This window comes from Accipiter gentilis, chromosome 32 (assembly GCF_929443795.1).
Source record: "Accipiter gentilis chromosome 32, bAccGen1.1, whole genome shotgun sequence".
Classification (NCBI taxonomy): domain Eukaryota; kingdom Metazoa; phylum Chordata; class Aves; order Accipitriformes; family Accipitridae; genus Astur; species Astur gentilis.
Genome location: NC_064911.1, coordinates 18,320,786 through 18,329,754, shown reverse-complemented (window position 1 = coordinate 18,329,754; position 8,969 = coordinate 18,320,786). Strand labels below are relative to the sequence as shown.

General features: G+C 46.2%; 1 protein-coding gene across 2 annotated transcripts; it reads left to right on the top strand.

Moving 5' to 3' along the window:
- The first annotated feature begins 4,916 nt into the window (after positions 1–4,916).
- On the top strand, positions 4,917–8,042 carry SAT1 (spermidine/spermine N1-acetyltransferase 1). 2 transcript variants are annotated; one of them, XM_049835035.1, is made up of 6 exons: positions 4,918–5,199; positions 5,543–5,594; positions 5,679–5,762; positions 6,968–7,069; positions 7,169–7,209; positions 7,527–8,042. In XM_049835035.1, the coding sequence occupies exons 1-6, from the start codon at positions 5,134–5,136 to the stop codon at positions 7,695–7,697; spliced, it is 516 nt and encodes a 171-aa protein (XP_049690992.1). In that variant the 5' UTR covers positions 4,918–5,133; the 3' UTR covers positions 7,698–8,042. The 2 variants fall into 2 exon arrangements, with proteins under 2 accessions (XP_049690991.1, XP_049690992.1); XM_049835034.1 differs by having other exon boundaries at positions 4,917–5,199; positions 5,543–5,762.
- The last annotated feature ends 927 nt before the right edge of the window (positions 8,043–8,969 follow it).

Here is an 8,969-nt window from a genome sequence, read left to right as displayed (position 1 = left end):
TGTTCTGAGGGGAGGAGAGGTTTGAGTAAAAGGCGGCCGTGTTAAATAAGCTGTGCGCCTTCCGCAGGCGGGGTAATCAACAGGTTGGATGCTTCAGAATTACCTTTATTACTGGGAATGGAGGAACCTCAGGGCAGAGAGGACAAGCGGCCTGCGCCGGGGTCCGCACGCAGACACCGGGGAGCCGGTAAGGAATAGAACTTGGACAACTAGCCGCTAACCGCATCGGCAGCCCCCATGGACTTGGATGTGGGCGCAGGCCGTGGCTTTCCCACCGACCGGAGCGTATGTGATCGTTCTCACCGGCCAGTTCAACTTGGCAGCAAAATGGTGCTTGCAGGAGGAGCCACGAGTTGGCAACGAAGTTGTTAAACATTGCTTGGTAGGGGCTTACCGAAGACGCCACCGAGGTTGTACGAGGATATGAGCAAACAGATGTTCTAGCGCACGGTGAAAGTCCATTAAGCAGGTTATTCCATATTTGCAAGAGTAACACCTGACCAGTCTTCTTTTCCTCTGTCACCTTCATTTTGATAAACTGCATCCAAACAAACTAAGGCTATGTGAATTCAAAAATGGGATTCGTGACTTCTTTGTATGAGACTTGTGATAGATTGCAGATTTCTGTTTTGAAAGACCAAGAGACTGAAGTTGCGTGCCCTGCACACTGAGCAAAACCCACCCGGAACCGACTCTTGCTACTAACACGGTTTTTCCATCACGGATGCGGTGCGAGCGCTTCCCTCCTGTTCCACGGACATGTAACCAGGCACAAGCGAGGGGCCTGGCGGGTGATCCTCGTCGGTGGAGGAAGCAGAGAGCGGGCAGAGCGGCAGGCATGGGGAAAAGGAAAGTGGAAAAGCTCCTCTCAGCTGCCCCACAGCCCCAACCATCTTACTCACAAGTCCCGTCCCCAGCTACAGCCCTGGTATATATGCCAGCTGACACAGTCACACGCTTCTTGCTACGTGACCGCCCGTAGACCAGCTCTGCGTGTCTATGAGGAAAAAGTCGAGAGCGCTAATTGCAAAGTTTCTTGTTCATCCGGTCGTGGGAAAAAATGTGGAAACCTGGCATGGGTGTGTGCTAAAGGTTCAGAAACCAAGATGCCATGAAAAGAACCGCCTCTGATCAGTGCAAAAGACTGTGCCAAAAGACAAAACTGTGATTGTGACATGTAAGAAAAATGCCTGCTCATCGTGCAAACCCCCATTCGTTTTAAAGAAAAATTTAAATTCCCCAGGTCTCTTTTTAGAGCCTGAGATACTGCACCCAAGAACACTGATTTAAGTATAGTGCGGGATCAGCGCCAAAGGGACTTCTACTGTACCCAAAACACAAAGTTATAAAATTGAGGCCTGGCTGGATTTTTTTTCCCAACGTTTATTTCTATAACTTTTATATCCCGAATTATTTGCATGCACGATATAGATGATTTGTGGATGCAGGCAGATAATTAGTTATGTCTAAATCCCAAATTCATCAAATTGCATAATTACAAATGACAGATGAGATGTATTGGCTTACAGGAATAGGGTTCTAATGACCTAAAATACGTCTTCAAAGATAAAAATGGAAAATCACAGTCCTTTTATTTCCAGCATATGGAAATTAATGTAGTTTTATTATGTGAAACTGTTAATTTTGCGTTTGTCCCAAATTCTGAGCAGAATTCAACAATTCAACATGGCCTAGTGTTGATAAACTGTAATTGTAAGTTGCTTGAAAAAAATAATCTGGAAGCAACTGTGAACTCATAAATATCAATGCAAGTTCTACATATTGGGAAGAAATTATTCAGTTGAAAATGCTAAGAGCATCCTGAATATTGTCCAAAGACTAATCTGGAAAAATTACAGGTCAATACTGAATATTAATTGCATTTTCTCTATTTTGCTCCAGAGATGTGACAGGAGATACAATTTGGATTTAAATACTCACTGCATTTTAATGTGGAATAAGCAGTTCTTCTCCTTCCCTCATTTATTATAAACAGAGAAGCTTTGAGGCATTAGGGAGGCATTCACACAGGAATTCAAGGAATCTTCCCAGTGAAGGAGGAAATAAAAAAATTAAAATATGAGAAGTAAAGAGAGTTTGATTAGTTGAACAGTAAAGAGTGGTGCCCACATTGAGCCTTTCTGTCCAGCCTCCAAAGAGAGAGGATATTCAGAAATTCAGATGCAAATAAAAACATGCTATCAGTACAAGTCCAGCTGAGGTCCCATAACTCCCTGAATACATTGGTCAGTTGCATTGCTGTGGAAGGATCTTGGGGAGATAGTATGGCTGTTTCCTGTAGCTTGAGACTAGACAAGACCTCCATCTCCGGCGAGGATGTGGGGAAAACTTGCCTCAGTCAGATACATAGCACACTGTGTGCTTTCATTAATACCAGTTCCTGTTGCATGCTAAAAAAGAAAGCGGTGCTTGCTGTTTTGCGCAGAATTTTCTGTTTCTCCCCTTACAAGTAAGATTTAGGGAGGACATAGGATGAGAATAAGATAAACAAGGCGCGTGATCTTTTTACACAATCCTAACCATTCTACCCCTCAAACACCAAAGTACCAACCCTCCTGGGGGAAATGCAGTTGGATTCACAGTCAGCAGGTTCTGCGTGGAAGAAGCTGCTGGCTGGTAACGGAAAAGCAAGCTAATCCAGACTTCAGAGCGTATTTCATTATAACAGGTTATTTCAACATTGGTTTACCTTAAACACATCTGCTAACCACTTTCCAGCATACCTATTTGCGTAATTTGAGAAAAACTTGATCCTTTTCAGGAGACTTACGGCTACTCATTCCTTTGGAGAGAAATGCAACTAACCAGGCTGACCACTCAAGGATAAAATCCAAGCCCTACGCAAGTCATTAGAGATTTCGCCACTAACCTCAGCTGCGTCAAGATGGCATGAAACCTGCTGAAAGATGAACCAGCCTGAGACAAAAGGAAGAAGCTGTAAAGTATAAGGCCCGTCAATCTGATTCATTCACACGACCGAGTTCTTTTGGAACCTTTTTGTAAAATATTCTTACCCTTCTTACTAATCTTACTTATTCTGAAAAAATACCTCTAGTAATATATCACTAAATAATTGCAGCATAGTCTCTGAGATCTAGATACCTTAACTATGTATTTTTAACTTTCCTTTTTTTTTTTATTCTCTACATTCCCTATTGTTTCATGAAACTATTTTTGATACTTTAGGAAACCTTTTAATAGTTTTTTCTTCTGCTTTGTGAATTTGAACACTAACTCCAGTGAACTGTATTCACTGGGGTAACACTGTAACAGTATATTTCTGAGCAAGTTAAAGCGGGACTTTGAAAAACAGTGAAGGTGGAAAATGCCTTTTTTTTTTTCCCTGAAACTTCAACTTCTAAAATCATATGACTTTTCTGACTTGAGAATGACAAAAACCAGGCACTTTGTGCTCTTGCACAACAGGTTTCCTGACAGCATGACTTCCTCATTCTGAAATGCGAAACAAAAAGCATTGACACAACACAAACATTGTTCAGTCTTTCACAGGGACAGTATTGCCCATTTCTGATCCCAGTCAGGTCATTTCTAAAGATTGAAAAAATGTATATCCATTAAATGCGTGTAGTTAGGCTGAGTCTATTCTTTGCTAGTTTATTCAGATTCAGTTTCCCTACCAAAAGCCCTGTCCTGAAGGATTTCCAGATCCATAACTCATGAAACAATCTTAACTTTTCCATTGGCTGTTGCTTTGTGTTTTGGAAACACTCGTGTTCTTTGGGTACCTCCATTTTTGCTCCAATAGAGGGTAAACTGAGCCAGTTAGGGAGTAAAACCCTAGGGTATAAATCCTAAATTACTCTTCCAGGACTCTAGGCTCTTTCCACTGTCTGCCAGAGGATTTTCTTGGCTGACACCAGCCACCAGCATACACGCTTCTTTATACAGTTCTCTTGTAGCATTGTGTTCTGTGCTGGCCCCTCTGTCTAAATCGTTGTTGGATTTACTGAAAAACAGGGTCCGAGTGTTGTGAGAGTGTTTGGGAATCCAGGTTTTCAGGACTGTTACTCTGCAGCAGTAGCATGACTTAGGGTCTTCCCATATCCCAAATGGCTCTTAAAACAAGTCAGATTAAGCTAAACGTAAAATAAAGAGCTGCTTTACAGTATCTAAGAATGGACATGATAGTTGCGAGGTTTACAGAAGAGGATGAAAAGAAAACCACACGTAACCGGGTCGGCTACAGTGCAAGAAAACATCCCAAGCCCAAAGTGACGCTTCAACGTTTTGAACTCTTTTCCATCAGGAGCGTACCTTGGTACTAGACACCTGCCCCGTCCCCGCAGGGTTTGATAGGGATCATTACTTAGTATTTCAAGCAAGTCCAGAGCCTTTTTTTGGCTGGTTTCTCCACACACCCCCCGCTGAAAGCCGCCCTCTTCCCTCAGCGCTCAGCCTGCGGCCCAGCCGGCGCCACGACCCCTAAGATGGCGGGGGCGGGTTGGGGGGGGGGGGAAGCTCCGAGTCAGGCGCAGTCGCGCTCGACAGGGCAACGACGGGCTCACTTTTCGTGGAAGCCTGGAAACCGGTGCCGGGAGAAGCCCGTAGCCCCGCGGGAGGCCAGGACGGGTTCCCCGGGAGGGGCTGTGTGGGGGGGGTCCCGTCCGTCCCGGGTCGCTGAGGGAGAAGCGGGGCGGGAAGGGAGGGGGGGTCTGACCCGGGCACCCTGCAGCGCCGCCCGGCTCCGCTAGGGGGCGCCATTGTGCGCTGGGGGGGGGGGGGGCGAGTCACGAGCCACCCCGCACCAGCTGTTGCTGGCGGGCTGAGGCAAGACTGCGGCGAGGGGCGCTGCCATTGGCTGAGGGCGGGCGGCACGGGCGTTCCCATTGGCTTGCGTGCGGGGAGAGGCGGAGCACCCTCGTCTATAAATAGGGAAGGCGGGCCAGGCAGCCGGCAGAGTTGGAGCCGGGGAGGGAGCGGGAGCCGGAGGAGGGTCGCCGATCTGATCAACGCCGGCGGGACATGCTCGCAGCCTGACTGACCGCAGGTGGCCGCCGCGCCCGGGACACGAATGAAGAAGCAGTTGCTCCTCCTGTTCACACATCGGGGACTCGTCAGCCGAGGGGGCCGCAGGGGGAAGCGCCGTCGAAAATGGCCTCGTTCAGCATCCGCGCCGCGCGTCCTGAGGACTGCCCCGACCTGCTGCGACTGATCAAGGTGGGGGGGGGGGGGCGGGCGGAGGTCTCCTCAGGCGACGGTCGTCTCCTCAGGCGACGGTCGTCTCCTCAGGCGACGGTCGTCTCCTCAGGCGACGGTCGTCTCCTCAGGCGACGGTCGTCTCCTCAGGCGACGGTCGTCTCCTCAGGTGACGGTCTTACCGCGCTGGGCGGCCGGGTTTTGGGGCAGATCCGGAGCCTTGTGGGGTAGAGGAAGGCGGGGGGGACTTTTGCCCTTCTGTGTGAGGAAAAACAAGCTCTTGCGCAAGGCGGCGGGGGGGCGGGGAGCGGCCAATAGGGAAGCGGCAGCGGGGAGAGTTCGCTCACATCTCCTTCTCTTCCAGGAACTAGCGAAGTACGAGGACATGGAGGATCAAGTGGTGCTAACCGAGAAAGGTATAAGGGAGGCGTTTGGTCGCCGGGTTGGTAGCCTAGTGGCAGAGTCTGTGGCTCAGGTGCCGATTTATTCTGCTTTTCTAGAACTGCTTGAGGATGGTTTTGGCGAGCACCCTTTCTACCACTGTCTGGTTGCAGAAGTGCCAAAAGAACAGTGGTCGTCTGAAGGTGAGGCTTCCTGATACTTGTTTTTAGATGGTAAATAAACGAGAGGCATCTTATACTTAATGTTATCGATTATACGTAAGGTTCCGCCAGTGAGTTGGGGTAGGAGGAGTAGGTTAACTGTTAAATGCAGTAACATATAGTGATGCTCTGCTGAAGTAGTTGCTAATCCTGGAGGCGTGGGAAGATCAGGTATAACGTAATGTACTTGACTCCAGTTAATTAAATGGCTTTTCTTGTTTGACCCTGACTTACCTTTATGTAATCCTGTTGAATCACATTTTTTTCTTTAATTTGTCCCCAATCTTCAGGTTACAGTCTCTAGCTTCGCCATGTACATGGCCCTTCCGTGTACATGGATGGGCGGGGAGGTAACTAAAAGATCCGTTACACAATAAAGTAGATGATCATAATATGAGGTAAGGTCTACAGGGACAAGTGCTATTCCCAAACCTTTACCAAAGACACAGTAGATCAGAAATTTGTTTGCACGCTTCTAGAGTATGTGCAGAGTGTTGTGGCAGATGTAGTTAAAATACTCAAGGCTTAGGTTTGAGTGGGCTGCAGTTGGAATCAGAGTTGGTTTCTCTTCCCTGCTGAGCCACAGAATTACAATTGAAACTGCAGCTTTACTTACCTTGACTTTATGGTGCTGAAGGTAAAGAAACCGGCATGATGCTCTCAGTGGAAGCATAAGTTGAGGTGCTGGAAATGCTGCTGTAAAGGTGGCCTGTGAGCATGCCTTCTCACAGAGTGTAGTTACTGAGGAATACGCATTGAAAGATCAGTGTTCTTTAGAGTTTGATCGACTGTTTTGGTTGCTGAGGAAGCAGAGTTGGGGCGATCATCTAGACTGTGAACTGCTGTGTAAAGTTTCTACTTGTATTCGAGAGTGGAAATGCCAATAGATCGGTAGGGTATGCATTTGTTTGTAGAAAAAAAGCCTTGTGTTAGCACTTACCATGCTAGTGCTTTTGAGGATTTCAGGGTATGGCAAGAGCAATCTTCATTCTGTTAGGCTGATACAAGTTTGTCAGAACCTGTATTTTCAGTTGTGTGCTTACTTGCAAACTTCATTCTTAATTCTAACCTAGTAGCAAATGTCTGCATGTCACAGAAAGAGAATACATATGTTTAAATATGCATGTAAGAGTTGATATTCTTGCCTTTTAAATTCAGACGAGCTGAAGTGACACCCTTTGTTTCAGAGCACTGCATTGTGGGCTTTGCCATGTATTACTTCACTTACGATCCGTGGATTGGAAAACTGCTGTATCTTGAAGATTTTTATGTGATGGCAGAGTATAGAGGTATGTATTACAGAATTAGATGAGTTGCTTCCTGCAGGGCTTCTTAAAAATTAAAACTGATTTGTTGTGTGGTTTGGTTTTGTTTGTGTTTTTTTTTAGGACTGGGCATTGGGTCAGAAATTCTGAAGAACTTGAGTCAGGTATGTCCAAGTGATAAGTCTAAACCAGCAGAACTGAGGACACATGGCAAGGCAGTATTCTTGCTCTTCTGCTAACTGCATGAGAGCGAGCTGCTCCTTCAGCACTACTCAGAGTTAAATTAAAGGAGGTCGTGGGACACTAGACAGCTTAAAACCTTGTCTAGAGCCTGTTAAACAGTGACAAGTACTGAAGTGGGCAACAGAATGAACTTGATGACTTCTGGTGATACAGTTGGTTGCTGAGTAGTTGCCAGTTCTCACTAGGCTTATCATCTGGGGCTGTTGTTTGAAACGTGTCACGTTGCACGCTTTTGCAGGTTGCTGTGAAGTGCCGCTGCAGCAGCATGCACTTCCTTGTTGCGGAGTGGAACGAACCATCCATCAGGTTCTATAAGAGAAGGGGTGCCTCTGATCTGTCCACTGAGGAGGGGTGGAGGCTCTTCAAAATTGACAAAGAATATCTCTTGAAGATGGCAACAGAAGAGTGAGAGATTATTCCAGCAAATAAATTCTTTCTGCGAATATGTATGCTCTCTGAATAAACTCCTTCTTGCTTTCTGTGTACAGTTTGTAGTGGAATAAAGTAGTGTGGATGCCAATAATGAAAATGCTATGCAGGTGTGGTCATAGAGTAATTGGTACTGTGATCTGGAGTTGAGGCATCTCTGAAGTTGTGTATGTGCTTTTGTGCATCCTTTACCAGTGTGGGCTTGTAATCTTTGTATATGGAAACTTCATTCTTGTAAGTGTCATTCAAATGTGTACAATGTACACACTGGTAGGGTTTGTTTTAATTATTGCCTTTTATAAAAATAAATAGTGTTTTCACTTCATGGTGGTAGTTTTGACTTTAATTCTCACATACTGTTTTCACTTGGGTAACGTGCAAATTAATAAAAAGACTCTCATTCAACCAGACATTTTCAGGAGTGAAGCCTGATTTTCCCACAGGCCCAGAGAGATCGAAGGTGCGCTGGTGTGGGCGCAGGACCCAGTGACAGGGTTCTGAGCGGTTGTGCCGAAGCCGGGTGTTCAGAGGGGGTTGAGATCAACCTCTCCTTGCTGTGTGGTGCAGAGCACCCTGTCCAGCAAGCATTCTGTGCAAGTGCACTACACTGGAGTTAGAGGTGGTGTAGTTGGAGCCCCTAAATGTGGCTACAGGTCTCTGCTCCCTGGAACGCAGCTCCAGAAAATCCAGAGCTTGTGGCATTGCCTCCTTGGGACTTTTAGTTAACTGCAGAGCACCTCGGTCAGGAGCGTGTAACCTTGAGAGGGAAGGTGCATCTAGCTGTAGTTTCAAAGCCTAAATCACAAAAATAGGTTTGACTGGTCAGGAGTAGGAGAAAGTATCTTTACAAACCACAGAACTCCCTGACATGCTTCTTAAAACATCAAACTTGAATGCTTCTTGTAATCTGGGTTTAGGTATGTGATTTCAGATGCTGTGTGGAATTTTAGCATGTGCCTCAGTGCTGTGTAGTGTGTGGCAGTAAGTGAAAACAATGTTGCTCATCAATTTTTTTCATGGGCTTTGAAACAAATTTATCAAATTTGCAATACTGTGTCTGCCCTTCTCCTAAGTAGATGGTGAAAGTGGATGAGTGCAAGTTTTACACTGCTCTCCTCTTGCTTTGTGGTAACTCTCCAATAAAAGGCTTCAATTTTGGCCACCACTGCTTTCACTTCAAAGGAAGGGAGGAGGCTTACCTGCTTTGTAACGTGCACAGGTTTAAATCAAATTTTTAAACAGATTTTGTTCA

Excerpts from the sequence above, each read along its gene's own strand:
- SAT1 (XM_049835034.1), top strand. The coding sequence starts at position 5,134 with ATGGCCTCGTTCAGCATCCGCGCCGCGCGTCCTGAGGACTGCCCCGAC. Across the intron at positions 5,763-6,967 it reads AGAACAGTGGTCGTCTGAAG|AGCACTGCATTGTGGGCTTT; the intron begins GTGAGGCTTCCT and ends CCTTTGTTTCAG. Across the intron at positions 7,210-7,526 it reads TTCTGAAGAACTTGAGTCAG|GTTGCTGTGAAGTGCCGCTG; the intron begins GTATGTCCAAGT and ends ACGCTTTTGCAG.